Source organism: Chaetomium strumarium, assembly GCF_033439665.1.
Source record: "Chaetomium strumarium strain CBS 333.67 chromosome Unknown B0T15scaffold_3, whole genome shotgun sequence".
Classification (NCBI taxonomy): Eukaryota; Fungi; Ascomycota; class Sordariomycetes; order Sordariales; family Chaetomiaceae; genus Chaetomium; species Chaetomium strumarium.
In genome coordinates, this window is record NW_026944431.1 from 2,333,346 (window position 1) to 2,352,117 (window position 18,772).

The 18,772-nt window shown below is 57.0% G+C and overlaps 6 protein-coding genes across 6 annotated transcripts; 2 read left to right on the forward strand and 4 right to left on the reverse strand.

Annotated features, from left to right (window-relative positions):
• Positions 1-2,267: 2,267 nt before the first annotated feature.
• B0T15DRAFT_394649 (uncharacterized protein) lies at positions 2,268-4,249 on the forward strand (the record flags this gene model as incomplete). Its single annotated transcript, XM_062864739.1, has 7 exons — positions 2,268-3,142; positions 3,192-3,282; positions 3,342-3,431; positions 3,484-3,575; positions 3,633-3,893; positions 3,955-4,047; positions 4,108-4,249. The coding sequence occupies 7 exons, from the start codon at positions 2,268-2,270 to the stop codon at positions 4,247-4,249; spliced, it is 1,644 nt and encodes a 547-aa protein (XP_062722791.1).
• A 515-nt stretch (positions 4,250-4,764) lies between these two features.
• B0T15DRAFT_573894 (RIO1 family-domain-containing protein) lies at positions 4,765-6,356 on the reverse strand. The gene is made up of 2 exons (XM_062870940.1): positions 6,048-6,356; positions 4,765-5,975 (listed from the first exon to the last, which is right to left on the reverse strand). The coding sequence occupies exons 1-2, from the start codon at positions 6,108-6,110 to the stop codon at positions 4,827-4,829; spliced, it is 1,212 nt and encodes a 403-aa protein (XP_062722792.1). The 5' UTR covers positions 6,111-6,356; the 3' UTR covers positions 4,765-4,826.
• Positions 6,357-6,461: 105 nt separating this feature from the next.
• On the forward strand, positions 6,462-10,054 carry B0T15DRAFT_161591 (armadillo-type protein). Its single transcript, XM_062862112.1, has 4 exons — positions 6,462-6,851; positions 6,927-6,997; positions 7,059-9,536; positions 9,607-10,054. The coding sequence occupies exons 1-4, from the start codon at positions 6,722-6,724 to the stop codon at positions 9,631-9,633; spliced, it is 2,706 nt and encodes a 901-aa protein (XP_062722793.1). The 5' UTR covers positions 6,462-6,721; the 3' UTR covers positions 9,634-10,054.
• B0T15DRAFT_161588 (Sec1-like protein) lies at positions 10,039-13,239 on the reverse strand. The gene is made up of 6 exons (XM_062862111.1): positions 12,978-13,239; positions 12,878-12,915; positions 12,715-12,802; positions 12,458-12,658; positions 12,251-12,393; positions 10,039-12,178 (listed from the first exon to the last, which is right to left on the reverse strand). Exons 1-6 carry the CDS (start codon positions 13,012-13,014, stop codon positions 10,475-10,477), a joined length of 2,211 nt encoding a protein of 736 aa, XP_062722794.1. The 5' UTR covers positions 13,015-13,239; the 3' UTR covers positions 10,039-10,474.
• Positions 13,240-13,898: 659 nt separating this feature from the next.
• B0T15DRAFT_484250 (dihydrofolate reductase-like domain-containing protein) lies at positions 13,899-16,237 on the reverse strand (the record flags this gene model as incomplete). Its single annotated transcript, XM_062866220.1, has 2 exons — positions 13,899-14,728; positions 16,219-16,237. 2 exons carry the CDS (start codon positions 16,235-16,237, stop codon positions 13,899-13,901), a joined length of 849 nt encoding a protein of 282 aa, XP_062722795.1.
• A 573-nt stretch (positions 16,238-16,810) lies between these two features.
• On the reverse strand, positions 16,811-18,719 carry B0T15DRAFT_161696 (uncharacterized protein). The gene is made up of 3 exons (XM_062862113.1): positions 18,530-18,719; positions 18,254-18,454; positions 16,811-18,196 (listed from the first exon to the last, which is right to left on the reverse strand). The coding sequence occupies exons 1-3, from the start codon at positions 18,570-18,572 to the stop codon at positions 17,109-17,111; spliced, it is 1,332 nt and encodes a 443-aa protein (XP_062722796.1). The 5' UTR covers positions 18,573-18,719; the 3' UTR covers positions 16,811-17,108.
• Positions 18,720-18,772: the final 53 nt, after the last annotated feature.

An 18,772-nucleotide genomic window follows, 5' to 3' on the forward strand; every position in this document is an offset into this window, starting at 1 on the left:
TGTGGAAGGCTCTGCGCCGGATGCGATAGTGATCGTCCCATGTCTTCGGTCCAGCCGACCGTCCTCCTCCCTCTTCCGCATCCCCTGTCCCCATCTCTCAGGGCTGTCCGTATGTAGCTGCCCGTTCGGAGAGCTCTCCGCGGCGATGGTGGGATGACGGTGGCTTACCTCGCCTTCGGATAATCCCGCCGACGGAAGACGAACCAGTGCATCGCGGGGTCCGATCTAGTAGATCGGCACCTAATCGCCTTGGGTACTAAAGATGTGTGAGCCCTCTGGATGTTGACAAGGAGCCTGATCGTCCGGTTATCCCCATTCTCCCCTCTATTGTTGACTCTGCCTGACCCTCTCCAACATCCTTAGCAGCATATTCGATCGTGGCATCCTTCTACCTGCCGAGGTCCGTGCCACTCGGGACAAACAGACCACTGGGAACTTAGCCTCTTGACGAGAGCAGCTTCGTTGTCGATGCGTCGGAGGTTTACGTCGATTCACATGGATGTGAAGCATCTGTAGGAAACGCAGGTCAGCCCCCATCAGAGCAAAAGCAATGTGCAGCACTCTAACTATTCCACCGATAGTTATCCTCTACCCTTATGGGATATTGAAGCCAACAGCATACGTCAGAGAGGCATTCTTAGATGTTGGCATATCACCGTGGTGAACGGTCTAGCGGCAACTTTGAGAGACTTCTCGAACGGAAGACAGAAGCCGCTCAAACTTCGATTGGACAGTCCTGATTATTGTTTTAGCTTTGCGGTGCAGACGCCTCGATTTCCCTACGTTCCTTCTATCATTGTGGACGGTGGCCTTCGTGAGCAGGTCGAGCTTGATGCGACTGTGATTTCTCGAGAGGCCGAGTCGAAAGGCAGGTGCAAGGGCCGCAGGCAATCCACAGGAGGCACAGAACGTAACGGCAGTTTTGACACACCAGACAGTTCGTCAAAGCAGGAAGACCCAAAGGTGTTGACCTGAGCCTTGAACAACAGGCTGGCCGTCGCTTTCTATGATTGACGGAAGGTTCAGGCATTCCGGAAGGCAGCGGGCGTGGTTGGTGACGAACCTGCCAAAGACCCTCCAAACTCGGAGTCCGTTGTTGCAGAGGTCGCTCTTGCCTTACCCTCGCTCGACTTTGTAACTTCCTCCGTCGCTGTTACTAGACGGACAACAAGCCTAGTCCTTGGTTTCCTCCAAAACTCAGATTCCCGGGACCGAGCGTCTTCAAGGAGTCACGAACTGCATCCATCGCCAGCATCGATCGGCATCGCTAAGACTCATTGCTTCCCAGTTTCTTTAGGGCAACCAACACTCCTCACAGGTCTGGTGAGTTGACCGTCATTTCCTTTTATGGAATACACTTCTTTCCGTCTCGTCTCGTCTCGTTCTGCTGGCACCATCACATGCAAACGCTATCACTGCACTTGCTTCGAAACGCCCCTTATCAACATACCACGCTCCTTCCCAGACTGCAGACTGCTGGACGTGACTCCCTCTGCACCACCCGGGCACTTGGAACACGGGCTCCACGCTCCTTTTAAAAGGGCCTTACTCTCCTTCTTCCAGGCAGGAAGATTTTGGACTTTCGTGGACTCTGTCTCCGATCATTACAGCATCACTCCCATCCCAGAGCACCGCAATCTCTTCCATTCATCTTGCTGATAGCTCGATCCATCTTCTTACTCCCTCTCACTCTCGCTTGCATTCGACTCTTTGGTTCTAACTTCCTCCGTCGCCGTTGAATGGATCAGTTTCTTGTCGTCAAAGCATCTCACTGATTCTGCTACCACTGGCCAGGGTCTATTTTGGAGGTGAGTCCGCGTACTAACGCGCGTCCCCCGTCCCGGTCGCGTCCTGGCAGCTTCAAGCAGACGCGTTCCTCTCGCGAAGTATTTGCTCGGGGTTTTCTTTCGATTATGCCTGACTTCTGCATTGTTCTTCTCCCTTCTTCCTTTCGACGACTTCCTTCACCCATCGTCTTCCCCCCAAGTCCCCTTACCTTCGTGCATCTTCCTCTCATCACTGCCCGAACGATCCAATATCTGTCCCCGGCCTCTTGTTCCAATACTTTGCATCTCGAATCCTCATTGTGTAGCATTACAACATGGCGTCTGACTCAGGCACTAACCGACTTCACACAGAAGTCCACATCAGAATCACGCTTGTTCAAGGTAAGTACTGTGATCACTTTCATCAGAGGAGCCCGCTTTCCCAACCGCGGTCAAGTGGGACAACAAAGCTCACAATGGTCATCAGGCCGTGTCGATACAATGACTCACTTTCGCACGACCGGTGCTGTTTCCGACACTGGCAATAATCGCCATGCGTCTTATTCAGCCTACTTGGGCACTCAGCTGGGAAATCCCGCGCAGCATGATGTTTCGGCTCCCCATGGCCAGCATGTCGGTCATTCGGATGCCATCGGTGCGGTCATGAACCAGTTTAGCACCCTTGCCCTTCCTGCTGGTCCTGGTTCCAGCATTTCGCAGCATATGCAGGCACACCATGCGTACTGTGCCCCTCAGGACCAGGCTTTGGCCTACCAGGGCTACTCGGTCCCGCTCCATGTTGGCATTACTCCCGAGGCGGCGTACCCGTTCGGCGTGTCTGGACAATTCCCGGTCCAGAGTGGCTTCGCCCCGTTGCCGGTCCCGTACCATACCATGCCTTACACGCCTGGTCGTGTTGCCTCGTTCGCGGACCGCAGCACAGACGTTCCTGGCTTGGAGAACCGCCGCGGTTCTTATTCCACCACCGAGTCCACTCCGGCAACCCCCTTCTTTGGCAGCGCGTCTGAGCGGGGCGGTGCGTCGAGGGTTGCGGTCTTTCGCTCGAGCTATAATACACCCTCCCCCGAGCAGATTGTGGCACCCAAGGCGCCTCAGCCCATTGATGAAGATCTCCTTGCCTTGCTCAAGCAGGATCCTCCCATCCCTGAGGCTGTGCCGGCTGTTTTCACACCTCCCAGCCACACAAAGTCCATTGAGCAATGCCTGGAGAATAGAATCCACGGCAATCGCAATGTTTACATTCGTGGCCTCCACCCGACCACCGACGATGAGCTCCTGCTCAAGTATGCGTCTCGCTTTGGTAAGGTGGAGCAGAGCAAGGCCATCATCGACACATCTACCGGTGCTTGCAAAGGGTATGTGTCCTTCCCACCGCCGATGACGGCCTGCGCTGACATTGTGCAGATTTGGATTCGCAAAGTTTGCGGACGTCCGTGACTCTGAGAAGTGTATTCGTGGCTTCTATTATCTTGGCTATGAGGTTGGCTTCGCTCGGGTTCGTCTTGACAGTTGCGGCTTCCAGCATGCTTGACCAAGACTGACCAAATGATCTAGGAGAGCTTCAATGCCAGACTCAAGGCTGAGGGCGACGATACGTCGACGAACCTGTATTTGTCCAACCTTCCGAAGCGTCTGAACGAGTCGGTAAGTTTGGGGCGGCTTCTGTTTGATACTACAGGTCTCTGACGTTTGCTAGGAACTCAATGCCATTTTTGCTGGCTACCACATCGTCTCCAGCAAGATCCTCCGTGACAGCATGGGCAACAGCCGCGGTGTCGGATTCGCTCGGTCAGTCAGGCAATCTATGCCCAAAGTTATTGAATGTTCACACTGACTCTTGGACAGGTTTGAGACCCGTGAGGAGTGCGAGGAAATTATCAAGAAGTACCACGGTGCTGCCATTGGCGAAGAGGGAATGCTGATGCAGGTCCGCTATGCGGACACGCCCGCCCAGAAGGAGCTGAAGCGCATCACCGCCGAGCGTCGTCAGTTCCGCACGAATGAGTACAACATTGGTGCTTACGGCACTGCCGATGTCGGAATCCACCCGAGCATTTACAACCCCGGCCCGTGGAACCGCCGTGCTGCCAGCATGGGAGCTAACGGGTGAGTTGTCTCGTCTGGTCAAAGTGTGACGTGAGACTGCGGCTAACTCATGGCTACCTAGCCTCTTTGGTCCCCGCGTTGCTGTTCGTACCAACCTCGGCAGCAGCGTGAGTGTGGGCTCCATGACGGGTCAGGGCATGGGACATACCCCCAAGTACGACCAGCACCACTTGACTGTGCGGGTGTCCAAGCATCCCTACTAATACCATTACAGGCAGACCACCTCGGTGCCTGGCACGACATCCTCTGACGATGGCTTGGGTGGTGACGGTGCCACAGTCGTTGACTCGCCGACGATCAAGCTAGAGAAGAGCAGCACCCAGTCGTCCCCTACCGTCAGGAAGGAGAAGGCCTAGATGGCTCGACCAGCTTCGCCATGACACAGTATCATGTTTACGGGTTGTGGAAGCATTGTAGGAATTTTGTTGGAACTGACTTTCCTTATCTCAAAGGGTTGTCGCAACGATATCGGATACGTGACTATCGTCATCTTGTTTTCTTTTGCTATGGTCACAACGACCTCGGAATGGACGTTGAGTCGGTTTCAGGGCAAAAGTGGTTGTCAGCTCACATAATGAACTCTCTACCATGTCAAAAAGGAGCAGAGTGATATTAGGCGATGGATCCTTATTTGGTAGCGGAGGTAGTGTTATGGGCAGCCACCAATATTTCTCTTTGTACCTTGTTTAGCCATTCAAAGGAGAGATGGACTTCAATCATGAAGCAGAGCATTTCAGTACCAGCCGAATGGAAGAGATGGTGTCATTTGTGCAGGGCCCCAAGGCTGCCGGCCAACTGCTTGATCGGTGCGTGATTGCTATGTGGATGAGGATACTCGACGTCGGCAATGCTTCAGGATCACTTGTGCAAGGGCGGTGGGACGAAGACAGGACTAGAGGCATGTCGGATTGTTTGAGATGCTTACTTAACTCTTCACGTCCCATCGTTTATTGTTAGCTTTTCTAAGCCTTCTTCGCTCCCTAGAGGTACAGAAACAAGGTCGCCAATGACCAGGGGTCGCCCTTCACCATCATCAGTGTCACCAACATCACTCCCACTCTCTTCCTCCTCATCCGACTCATCTTCCAAATCGTCCTCCGAGCCGCCTGCGTCGCCGTTGGAGTTGGCTTGCTGCTCGCGGATGGCAGCCTCCAAATCCTTGGCCATCTTCTTGGTAAAGCCCGACGCTTCTGCAGCAGCATCTAACCTCCTCGCGCCGTCCCGACCAACGGTCTTCTTGGCATCCTTGAAGAAGGGGCCCGGAGTGGTGCTCACGAAATGGAAGCGTCGGGAGAAGAAGCGCTTGATGCATTCGACATCGCGGTCAAAGTACATTTCGGCGTTGGCGTGGTCCATCGAGACCATCTGGGGGAAGTCGATTATGATCGGGGTCAGGGTGATTTTGTCCGGGTCCTGCGCGTCCTTGTCCTCGCGGATCAGGATGTTGAATTCATTGAAATCGCCGTGTATTAGGCCGTGCTTGGCGAGGCGGAGGATGAGGTCGATGAGCTCGGCGTAGAGACCCGCGGGATCGGGGACCGACGAGACCTGGCGCATGGGCATCGCGTCGATTAGACTCATCACAATCGTGTGCCGGGATTGGGCGATAGGTTCGGGCACGGGAAAGCCCTCCTCTCGAAGTGCCTGCATGAAGGCGTACTCTTTGATGGCAGCTAGCCGGGAGAGGTACATCCAGGAGCCCGAGGCACGGTTCTTGAGGTAGTCACGGTTGGCCTTGACGGTGCGGAACGAGATGCGGCCGAGGCGGTGGATCTTGAGCACCTTCTGCGTGCCCTTGTCGTCGGCCACGATCATGATGTCGCTCTCCTTGCCGACGCCGATGCGACTGCCGACGCTGTACACGTGCTTGCGCGCGGCGTGGGTGTGGAGGGCGAGATAGTCCAGGCCACCATAAGTGAGGCGGTAGCCGTCGTACTTGGCTTCCTTCATGCGCGCGATCAGGCCGACTTTGGCCAGGGCAGATATGGATTTGTGCACGCCGCTGGCACCACCCTTGAGGCGGGCTATCCTCTCGATCAGCGGGGTTGGCACAATCTCGTGGTTCTTGCCGCCCATCTCTACCTGTGCAGACACGGGTCCGGGGGTGTTAGTGGGTTGTGGGATGCGAGAAGATGATAGCTGCGGGAAACAAACCGCTGTTAACACCCGCCAATCCTCCGCGGTCAGATGGCGCATGGCCCTCGTGTCTAACTTCATGGTTGCGAAGCTGTAGAGGTGCTGTCGCAAGGGATATTTGTTGTTGCTTGGACGGTCGATTACCCTACAAGCCCATGCGATGGAATATTAAACTGACGTTTCATCAAGGAGAGCCCCTCCAAAGTCTAGCTCACCCACTAAAATCTGCCCACGATAAGATCCCGCTTGTATCAGTGATAAGATAACTACCCTTAAGGTAAAGCACCAGAGGAACGGAAATTGTTAGTGCTGGGGCGGGGCTGGTGGTCGGCCCAGGAGCCCACCTAGCTCAGAGCAAGGGCGGGCCGGCTCGGTGGAGAGCTGACCGCTGGTTGGGCGCCTCGCCGCCAGGCGGCAAGCAGCATCGCGTAACCAAAGCTGCCTGCCTTGCTCGCCCGAAATTGCTAAGCTCGGCTGCATTCAGTTCCCAAGTTGATCATCAACCAACATCGAAAACAACACTAGAGGACAATTGACGTCGAAAACGGGGTAAATAGGGCGCCAATCTTGAAAGGGCAAAGGACCGCCATCTCCGTCTTCGATCACCATTGACATCTCATTGAAACCTCAGCCCGTTCGCAGCGCACCTGACTGAGCTTGGGGCCCATCTCCTGCCATCCAACAACACGACCATGGCGCAAGAAAGCGATCTCTCCAAGACCGTGGATAAGGGCAAGGGGAAGGCCGTCGACGATGAGACACCCAAGGACAAGACCGGACAGCCCGTGGCGAACGGCAAGAAGGACGAGGATAAGGCCGAGTGTTTGTTTTCCCCCGCCCTGCGCCGGCCCTTGCCCTGCGCCTCTAGGTCTGGGCTGTACTGACTGTCAGGACCAGCCTCAGAGGAGCTCAGTGAAGAGGATCAGCAGCTGAAGGGTGAGCTCGACATGCTTGTTGAGCGGTTGACGGTGCGTCGCCACCCCGCCATCGCCTGCCCCTGGACGGAACTGACCCTCGTTGGCGTCGCAGGAATCAGATGCGACGCTGTACAAGCCGGCCCTGGAGGCCATGAAGACATTTATAAAGACCTCGACGTCCTCCATGACCGCCGTCCCAAAACCGTTAAAATTCCTACGGCCGCACTACGAGACCATGACGAAGCTCTACGACGAATGGCCGGCGGGTGACGACAAGAACTCATTGGCCGACGTGTTATCCGTGATTGGCATGACCTTCTCCGACGAGGAGCGCCAGGATACCCTGAAGTACCGGCTGCTCGCCCCTACACAAGACATCGGCTCCTGGGGTCACGAATACGTCCGCCATCTCGCGCTCGAAATCGGCGAGGTTTACGCCAAGCGTATTGCGGCGGACGAGCCGACCGCCGACCTCGTGGACCTTGCGCTGAGCCTCGTGCCCCTCTTCCTCAAGAGCAACCAGGAGGCGGATGCCGTCGACCTGATGAGCGAGCTCGAGATTATCGAGGAGCTCCCCAAGTTTGTTGACGAGAACACTTACGGAAGGGTCTGTCTGTACATGGTCTCGATGGTCAACCTGCTCACGTACCCGGACAATGAGCAGTTCCTCCGGGTAGCGCACGGTATCTACAAGACTTACAAGCAATACACCCAGGCCATGGTGCTCGCCATCAGGCTCAACGACTACGACCTTATCTCAGCCGACTTCCATGACGCGCCGGACGCTGCGCTTAAGAAGCAGCTTGCCTTCCTGGTCGCCCGGCAGAGGATATGTATTGACCACCCTAGGGAAACTGCGGATGATGAGGAGATTGTTGAGTGTCTCGGAAACGTGAAGCTGCCGGAGCATTTCAAGGCGCTCGGCAAGGAGCTCAATATTCTAGAGCCTAAGACAACAGAGGATATCTACAAGAGCCACCTAGAGAGCAGCCGTGTGGCCGGCATGACGAACTTCGACTCGGCCCGTAACAACCTGGCGGCTGCCTTTGTCAACGCGTTCGTGAATGCAGGGTTCGGAAACGACAAGATGATGCTGGTGGACAAGGACAAGGAGAGCTGGGTGTGGAAGACCAAGGAGGAGGGCATGATGTCGACGGTCGCCTCTCTGGGGACGCTGCTGATGTGGGATATTGAGAGCGGCCTAGACCAGGTGGACAAGTACACCTATCTCGACGAGGAGCAGATCCAAGCCGGCGCCTACCTCGCGATCGGCATCATGAACTCGGGCGTGAGGTTGGACTCGGAGCCTGCACTGGCTCTTCTGGCCGACAATGACAAGCTCAACCACAAGAACCCCCTGATCCGGGTAGCCGCCATCATGGGTCTCGGCCTCTCCTACGCCGGCTCCAACAAGGAAGAGATCCTGAGCTTCCTCCTGCCGCTCATTGCCGATACCTCTCAGGAGATGCGCGTATCAGCAATGGCTGCCCTGGCTTGCGGGTTGGTGTTTGTCGGATCTTCCAATTCGGAGGCCGGCGAGGCCATCATAATGACCTTGCTAGACGAGGAGCGGAAGAGCCAGCTGACGGACAAGTGGACCCGCTTCCTCGCGCTCGGTCTCGGCCTGCTCTACTTTGGTCGCCAGGAGGAGGTGGACGTTGTCCTCGAGACGCTGAAGGTGGTTGAGCACCCTATGGCGAAGGCGACATCGGTTCTCGCGTCAATCTGTGCCTGGGCCGGCACCGGTGCGGTTCTCAAGATCCAGGAGCTTCTCCACGTCTGCAACGAGCACATGGAGAAGTCAGACGAGAAGAAGGGCGATGAGCTGCTGCAGGCTTACGCCGTGATTGGCATCGGGCTGATTGCCATGGGTGAGGATATTGGTCAGGACATGGTCCTCCGCCACTTCGGCCACCTCATGCACTATGGCGAAGCCAACATCCGCCGAGCAGTCCCCCTGGCCATGGGTCTCGTCAGCCCCAGCAACCCGCAGATGAAGATCTACGACACGCTCTCCCGGTACAGCCACGACAACGACAATGAGGTGGCCATCAACGCCATCTTCGCGATGGGCCTGTTGGGCGCCGGGACGAACAACGCGAGGTTGGCGCAACTGTTGCGCCAGCTCGCGAGCTACTACCATAGGGATCAGGAGTCGCTGTTCATGGTGCGCATCGCCCAGGGCCTCTTGCACATGGGCAAGGGCACGCTCTCCATCAATCCCTTCCACACCGACCGGCAGATCCTCTCGCGCGTCTCGGCCGCGGGTCTCCTCACTGTGCTGGTGGCAATGATCGACGCCAAGCAGTTCATCACGTCCAGCTCGCACTACCTGCTTTATTTCCTCGTCACCGCCATGCACCCGCGCTTCCTGGTCACTCTGGACGAGAACCTCAAGCCGCTGACAGTCAACGTGCGCGTTGGCCAGGCGGTCGACGTGGTCGGCCAGGCCGGTCGCCCCAAGACCATCACGGGCTGGCAGACGCAGAGCACTCCGGTGCTGCTGGCATATGGTGAGCGTGCTGAGCTCGAAGACGAGGAGTATATTAGCCTCAGCAGCACCCTCGAGGGGCTGGTCATTCTACGCAAGGTTCGTTGAAGACGTTCTCATGCCAATCGATCGATCCTGTGGGCCGAACAAGGCTAACCTGGCATAACAGAACCCGGAGTGGGAAGATGGTAAATAAAAGCAGCGGCGCCCGTCTCAAATCAAAATGACAGCAGAAGAGAGAAGGCTTCCCGGTTGGAGGTGGGATGATGTATGTGTACAAGTACAATAAATGAGCGTTGCCGGAAAATCCTACAGACTGGGACAGGAGGGCAAACCGCCGAATGGCAGCCCAAGGTGGCTTCTGGTTTCTAAATGGTACCTAGACAACGCCAGAAGTAGCATCCTTCTTGACGTGGCTATCTCGTGGTTGTGCGTCTCTATACTGGCGGCTGGTTGGATGACCTGGATATTCACTGTCCGTAGGCGGGCTCATAAGCGCTCGATTGACATCTGATTCCGCCTCTTTCTTTCCTGTCTTCTTTCCTCTCGCGGAACAAGCCCACGTTCTATTTCGGGGGGCGCATAGCAGCGACGGGATGCTTAACTAGTAAGCCGAAGGATACGGGTAGTATATCTGTCGGATACAAACCCTCGTGAGGAAGGGAACCTTTCTTCCATTTCGAGCTCTCTCGCCACTAGGTAGCGATATCGCCGGAGACGAGAATACCTTAGCTACCTATCTATTTACTTATCTGGCTGCCTGTTCCCCAGGTACTAGTAGCTATCCACACAGGCCGAGAACTCCTTGCTTTGATTAGGGAACTATACAGAGACTCCGCGGCAGACAGGTGAAATGTGCGAAATAGACGACGGAGAGAGAGAGACGCCGATATCTGTGGGAGTATATGTTCCGGCCCTCTTTTTCCATACAAAATAAACAAGATCCATCTCACCAGAGCGCTCGCTTCCATACCACTACACAAGGCTAGGTAGGGAACAGCCACCAACTGAAACCCCGGCCAGCTCTACTTGCTAGATTATTTCTTAAGGCCAAAGAGATTCCTCTTCTTCTTCTCCTTATCCTTCTTCTTCCCGCCATCCGCCGACCCACTCGTGCCCGGCCGCAGCTCCGGATTCGACCCACCACCACCACCACCGCCGCCGCCACTGCTGTGGAGCGTCATACCGGCAAGCGCCTTGACTGGCGGGCGAGGTCCGGTGGGCGGCATCTGTCGTCCCATGCCCATGCCGACTTGGGCGTGCGGCGGAGCACCACCGTGAGGCTGTTGATGAGCGTGCGGTTGTGGCTGTGGCTGGCGGATGGCTGGCGGAGGGGGTGCAGGCTTCTCAAATAGGTGGGCGGGCGCCTTCGGAGGTGGGCGGTCCATGGGCAGATCGAGGCGTCGACGGTCGGTCTTGAGCACGCGCAGGTCGGCGAGGAATTTCCCCGGGGTGACCATGTGGCTCGTGGCGAGGAAGACGTCGCGGTTGTGCTTCTCGGAGACATCGTAGCAGGCGCGCGCCTCGGAGTAGGTGGCGCCGCCGGCGACAAAGACGATGATGCGCTGGCGGCTTTCGACCTGGCGCCGGTTGGCCGAGGCCCAGCGCGGGGCGGCCGAGCGGAGGGAGGCTTGGTGGTTGAGGGCTTCGGCGGCGCCCGCGTCGGCGGGGGGCACGACGTAGGGGAAGAGTGTTGTGTCAAGATCGCCTGCGCATACGCGTTCAAGCATGTGCTTGACTGCGGGCTCGAAGCGGGAGAGCGCGTACTCCTCGTCTGGCACCATGTTCTTCGTGTTGGGCGGGAAGAGTGGCGGGACGGGCTGGCGGGCTTCCTTGAGGTTTTCCTTGAGCGGACGGCCGCCGAGAAGGTCGAAGTTCTCGATGACGGCCTGATCCGTGCTGTCGCGCGATCGCTGCAGTGACGCGTGCCATAGGAGTCGGCTGATGTCCTTGTCGATCATCCCATCGCGGTACAGCGCGTAGATGGCGATCAGGCGTAACCGATCTGCCGGGGCGACGTCCGGGTCGTCCAACAGGCGAACAACCTGGTCCAACACGTTCTTGGGCTTCTTGTACTCCTCGTCGAGGCCGGTGGCCAGGGTCTGTTCGACCGAGGCAAGGTCCGCAAGCTTGTATTTCTGGAAGATGTTCATGGCCTCCTGTGCCATGGTGAGGTGGAGCGAGTAGGCCTGTTTCATCTCCTGGAACTGTGGCAGGCCTGCCAGCATGTCCCTGATGTCGTTGAGGCTCGTCTGCTGGGCGTCCTTTCCTGCAAAATTCGGGTTCTGGTCTAGGAACTTCTGGAAGTCGCTCATGAGCTTGTCGATCGTATCCTTCATGTGGCGGTGCCTGTTGTTGACCCAAACGCTATCCTTTTCGACGAGCTCCATATCCTTTTCTTCGGCAGCAGGCGTGCCTTCGTTGACCGTCATGTGGAACGTCACTTTGCCGTCCTCCTGGTCCTTGATGGGAAGCAGATCATGGGCCATGGCTTGGTAGGTGAATTCGTGCACCAGCGGGGCCATCAGATCCATTGACCGGTCTGTGACGAGGAGCACCGACTGCGGCCGCTGTGACGGAGGGGGGAAGGCCTGGTCCCATTGTCGATAGCGGTCTAGCTCCATCTGGACGAAGCGAGCCAGGTGCATGCATAGTACGCTGGCTTCATGTCTGGCGTGTTCCGGCGGCTGGTAGTAACGGACTTTGGGTGCCTCTTGCAGCGTTATGCAGACGGAGACAATCTGAAAGGCGACCTCTTCTTAGCCAAACAAAACGAACGCACCCTCCCATATCGTGCCCATTCGAGCTCGTACCTTTGACGCTAGTGTCCGCAAGTGCTGTGCTACAAGGTCGTTACACGTAGGGTTGTACAGGACGAGGAAGCTCGAGGGGTCCTGGAAGGTGACAAGGTGCGACTCGCGGGGGTAGAAGTCGACGAGCAGGAGATCAGGTGGGCCTACAAGCTGCAGATGAGCACACTATGGCCACCCATCACGACGTAAACGAGCGATATGGCGTACCTCCCATCTGGCCCCGAGCCACATCCAGTCGACGTTGCAGCGCATCGGGCAGGTGGCCGGTCCAGATCACATAGCCCCTCCTGTACCGACGGCGCTCGAAGTCGGCAAGGAGACACTCGACAATGTGTGGCTGGGGTGACAGGAAATAGATGGCATCCATATCCGGATTCACCTCCCTCCGCTCCTCGATGCGCTCGATATCTGGGGTCCCGTTTAGCGGTGGGCGGCCTTTGCCAGGTGGGAAGACTGGGCCCTACTGGCGATATTGTGGTTGAGAATGTCATCTTCGCTGACAGAGCTGTCGATGATCCTCTTCGCGGTCTCGTCTATTACCAGGACTTTCCACTACAGGCACGCGACACTGTCAGCGCGGGGCTCTTCTCCGTTCGAGGCGCGGCAAGGGTTTGCAGGTCGGCGTACATCGTTCTGGGCAGTTCTCCGGATAGCCTCGATAATTGCTGACGGGAGGCAGTCAGAAATGACACGACATGCTTAGAGCCGGGAACGATGGCATGCATACCCTTGCCATGCTCCTTGATGATGGAGAAGCCGTCCATGGCGGCGCGGTGAACACTGAAGCCCAAGTCCAGCTCAAGCACGAACGGTGAAAGGCGATCGAAAAGCCCTATTGACAGCGCAGGCTCGGTCGGGCAAGGGCAGCATGTGAGAAGCTAGCAGAGGGGCAGGCGAGGAAGCTCAAGGCGGTCAATGCTGGATCGCAAGTCGCCAACAACTTCGAAACACGGAGCGGACAGCTTGTCGGCCTGTCGGCCTGTTGCAACTCGCAACGACAACATGGTGGGGTGCCCGCTGTGCCTGAGCAGCGATTCGGCACTATGGGCCCTAACCCTTATCCGGCACCGCCTGTATCGCTCACACCGTATGTACAGTAAGTAGTATTCAAGTGAAACAGTTCAAGTTTAGAGCCGTGGAATTTCAGTATCGAACTCTCGAGAACCCAATCTGCCCAGTGTCGGCCAGCAAATCCGCGACTGCCTAATAATCTACCTGGGTAGGTAAGTAGCACATAGGGAGGTGCGGGTGCCTGGTCATCTGGGGTTCTTTCGCCCCAGCCTCAAACGTGCTTCGCTGCCCGAGAAATACGGGAAGCTGTCGTTCTCTTGACGCGATCGCCTCTCTTCTTCCTCTTTTTGCCGTTGAAGTCCACTGGCACAGCTGCCCAAAAAGAAGGGGAACTCTTCACGACCCAGAGAGTCAGGGACAGAACATGACCAAGTAGCGAAAGTCACCCTTCCAAGTAGAGTCCGTACTTACTCGCGGGGAGCAGGCTCTCGTTTCCGACGGGGCAAGATGGGAGGCCTATGATTATGGTTACCAGAGACTGCTGGATGCCGGCGTCGAATAGAACGGTGTTGAGCTGGACTCGGAACGCTCTTCCACAGGAGATGGTTCATCTTCGGAATATCATGCCGGCTCCAATTCACCTCAGGATCCTCCCACACAGCACCACATCCTCTCCCAGCGGACACCACTTCACACCTGTCAACCTTACCGGCTGTGCCGGCTGACCATGCTCCCCAACAGTCCTCGCCGGTGACACCACCACGCCACCTTGACCCAGCCAAGTCGGCGCAATTGTCACAATAACCGAGTCTACCAGCCCGTTGCCCGGTGACGCTAGCAGCGAGTTGATCACTTCACCTCCCCCCTCGATCATCACGCTCTCCAACCCCTCCCGCTTCAGCAAGCCAAGCACATCCACCCACTCAAACCTCCCGCCTTCCGCCCTCGCCTCAAGCGGGATATACTTACCGCCGACTTCTTCCACCACCCTCCGCCGCGCCTCATCCACCACCACTCCTGTCCCATCCCCATGATCGCCCGCAACCAGCACCCACGGCCCCAGGCCCTTGCCCGCCCTCGCAACCCGGACAGCCTTACTCCCTTCATGCACGGACCACCTCCCGCGCGGATCCAGCACGATCGGCCTGGGCTGCCGTCTCGGATCCAGCAAGCGCGAGTTCAGCCCCGGGTCGTCCGCAACCGCCGTGCCGGCGCCCACCAGGATGGCGTCGTGGTGCGCCCGCAGGAAGTGGGTCATGGCCTTGGACTGCGGGCCGGACAGCGCCGTGCGGACTCCCGGGGCCAGGGCCAGGGATGTGTCTAGGGACTGTGCGTAGGTCAGAGTTACGTGCGGGTATTTTCGCGGCTCTTGCAGGGTTTGGGTGGTGGGCGTGGAAGGGGGTAGATAGGGGGTGATGAGGGCGCGGGCTTCGGAAGGGAAGCTGAGGGTTTCCTGTTCTCGAGGTTCTTGTTCACGGGGCGGTGTCATGGTAGGCTTTTTGTAGTTGTTGGTAAAAGGGGGCGGGCCTCGGTATTGGGAAGAGGATACTTAAAGGTTGATGCGAGAGGGTTTTGGTGTTGTGTGTGACGAGGGTTCGTACAGTACGCGGTGTAATACACTAAGATGCGAAGAAGGTTCAATGGACAAACCCCTGCCAAGCCTCGTAACGTCATACCAAGGGTAACGAAAGTGTCAGGAATGGGTCATACAGTGAGATTTTGTGGCCCAATGGATGTGTATGACGTCCAGAGTAACGTAAGATAGGTAAGTTCTTCCCGATAACGTGACCGGTCATACCAGGTATTGCCTAAGGTTAACTGCGGCTGTATATTACATGGTATCGACGTTGTAAGTTGCCACTGCTTCTTGATGTACAGCCTGTACTGGTATGTAGTACTACTGGAATAAACGTCCAAGAACGTTGCTGTATAATAGAATGTGCACTCAAAATAAAGAAGCGCCTGCATCGAGGCGCTAACGCTGCATATGCGCCGGTGACACATGATTGGAGACAACGGTTGATGTGTTTCATCAGCATCCGTCATCAACTGGTCATTTCTTCGCTTCAAGCGCAATGCGACACTAGCGGGCTTGTTCCCCAACTATGTGCTGGGTACAGAACGCCATCGCCAACAAGGGGTGTTGATGGGCGAACCACAGATCGCTGTGATAAAGCAAGGGCTGGTAACTTAGTGTACCACAGTACCTAATCATCGGATCTTTGCGCCCCTGGCACTGCGGAGCCGAACCGGCGGTTGAACAGGGTAAAACTATCGAGAACCGACGGTTGCTCGAGTACCGCTCTTCCAATTACGGGTCAATTAGAATGATCCTACCCTCGCCTTGCCTCAGTATGACATTGGACATCGAACCGCTGACGCGGTAGGCGACATCCATAAAGTGAAAAGTACAGTAATCGATCGATCCGGTCTCGACCGGAACGGCCGGGACTGTGGGTATCCGAAGACTCGCAGGACAGTGGGGCTGCTTTATTAGGTTAGGGTACCTAGGTACTAGGTACTTACTTGGGGTCTTGGACAACGCATGTTTCTGGAGTATGTCCCTAGTGTAGATTTAGAGCCGGTTCCGGTTTCAACAACAAAGGCACACAGCCACCTTTCGCCACGCAATACAGGCAAGGGCAAACGGATCTTACATCCAACCACTGCCCACGAACCAGCTCGCTCTTAGCTCTTACACTATTCACCTCCAGTGACTTGAGCGACAGTAAACACTGCCCTTACTAGCGAGTAGCGACAAGCTTCGGCCGCCGATCACAATCCAACCTTCCTTTTGAGCCGGTCCGTCGCCAGCAAGCCAGCACACCACCCAACGCTCCCACTACCGCGCAAATACCATTCAAACTACCCTAAACAACCTTAAACAACCTTCTCGCAAACAAAGTCAACAGCGAACAAGAAAGATGTCCCACAAGCACGACGAACCCCCGGCTTACCCCAACCCGCCGCAGCCATCTTACTACCAGGGCGGCGCTCCGCAACCTCCGTACCACAGCTACCCCGGCGGAGGCGATCAGGGCGGTGCCGCGCAGGGCTACTACCAGCAGCAGCCACAGATGGGCTACGGCTCGCCGCCGCCGGGCGCACAGGGCTATTACGCCGCCGGACCGTATCCGCCGCCTGGGCAGCCGGTCGGAGGGTACTACGCTGCTCCGCAGCAGCAGCGGAAGAGTGGACCGGTAGGCTTTCCCCTTCTTACTGACTGGCTAAATTGCAGACGGATATGCTGACGAGAGAGACGGGGCAGGGCTTCTTCGAGGCGTGTCTTGCCGGCATGGCGTGTTGTTGCTGCCTGGATATCTTGTTCTAGACGATCTGCGAACGCGCGCGAGTCAAAGCAAAGAAAGGAACACCCAGCGCTTGATACCCCAAAATAGGAAGAAGCGGTAGGAGCCACGAGAGGGACACGCAGTTCGATTCCCGGCGCCTCTACGGCTATAGGCCTTAACGGAACTGTGACATTCACGCATAAACGGATTGGCTGCGATGATGCAATCACCAGAAACGAAATGAGCGGGGCGAGGAAGCCCGACGAACACGGGCCCAGGACAAGGCACCGCGATACAAGGGGCGCAGGATACGTCACGTCACGGCACAGCACGGGATGGGTATATGAGGAGGCTTGGTCAGGACGATTTCCTATGTCCGCGGTTTCATGGTTACTGCCTTCCTCGATACAGCTTGTAATTATGCAGGTATCTGTTTCCTTTAGGGGGGGTGTGTTCTAGGATCGCCACGAAGTGGTAATGATCGGGATCTATGCTCTTCAAACCGATACTCGGATGTTGTTAGGTTTAGGACCTCAGCGATTGTGCGAACGGCATTGTCATAGAGTGGCATATAACCGCTCAAAGTTGTCGCTCGCCTCCTGGACCCAGTCGTGCGAATAGATCATTTTCTGAACGTCCGGACTGGCCCACTTGTCCGGCACCGAGCCGGTCTTGCCGTTCTGGCGGAACTCGCGATCCCGCTCCTCCTTGGCCTTGCCCTCCCCGAGATGCAAGATGCGCCCAGAGTGGGCGGCCAGAGCCACCAACTCACTGCAGTGCGGCTTGCGCAGCAGCTCGTACACCTTGAGCGTCTTGGTGATGGTCTCGGGATCGTGCATCTTGTCCGCGGGTATCTTGCTGACGACTTCGGCCAGAACAGCACCGTCCTCGATCGCCATTGCCGCGCCCTGGCTAAGGTGCGGCAACGTAGCGTGGCACGCATCACCTAGAAGCGCGACCGACCCGTGCACCCACGTCGGCAGCGGCTTGTGCACGCGCAGCTTCCACTCGCACACCTCGCCGTCCGGCACGAGGTTGAGCATGCGGTGTACGAGCGGGCAGAAGTCTTCGAACACCTTCAGCATCTCTGACTTGGAACCCTTGGTGGTGTAGGTCGCGTTGGTGGCCGAGGCAAAGTTGGTATCGGGCTGCGCCGACGACAGGTTGTAGATGTTCTTGTTGCTGACGGGGTACGCGATGATGTGGCGCCTCTCGCCGACCCAGCGCACTACCGTGTCGCTGTTGAGGAGCTCGAGCATCTCCGGGTCGTGCTCCATCTCGGAGCGCTTGAGCATGATGCGGTATGCGGCCTGGCCCGTGTCTTCCTCCTGCGACTCCGTGCCGAGCTCGGCGAGCATCTGCGTGCGGGTCCTGGACTTGATGCCATCGGACGCCAGCAGGACATCGGCTTCCACCGTGTACTCGTCACTGTCGCGCGGCTTGACCGTGATGACGGCCTTGGGCGAGAATGAGTTGACCTTGACCAGCGACGTGGAGAAGTGGAACTTGATGGCGCTCTGCTTCCTGCACCCGTTGAACAGGCCGCCTGCGAGCGACGACCGGTGTCCCGTGCAGTGAGGGAACCCGTACTTCTCTTCGATGTCCGGCATATCCACGTGCGAGAGCTCAGCATTAGTGCTGCCCTCTGTTCGAACTATGAGATGCTTGGCTCAGTCAGGGAGGTGGCTTGGGGCGGACTCACGCCTTATGCTGGTCCCCTTGACGTTCGTTGCCTCTGCGAAGATCTCATCCCAGCATCCGAGACGGTGGAGCACACGGACGACATTGGGTGGCAACTGGATGCCGGCGCCGACAAAGCCCAGGTTTGACGCCGTCTCAAAGACGTCGATGTTCTTGAAGCCCTTCTTTGCGAAGGCGAGCGCGGTCCCCAGCCCTCCCATGCCTACCGAGTGTGTCAACGGACGTTGTCTGAGCGGGCCCGCGCGTTGGGTTCCGGATAGGGGTCGGAGACGCTTACCTGCACCGATAATGACGATGCGAAGATCACGGACGTCCGCCATCGCTGGCGACTTGATGAGATAATATATTGTCTAGTTGAATGTCTAAGCTGTATAAAGGTGGAACTAGGGGAGAGTCTGACTGGGCCGAGTACTGGGGTTGCTCGACAAGAGGAACCAAGGGATGTGGTTCAGACACGACGGTGCTGTGGCATGACACGGTTCGGCTAAACAAGGTGGTGCCTTCTTCACTATTTATATTT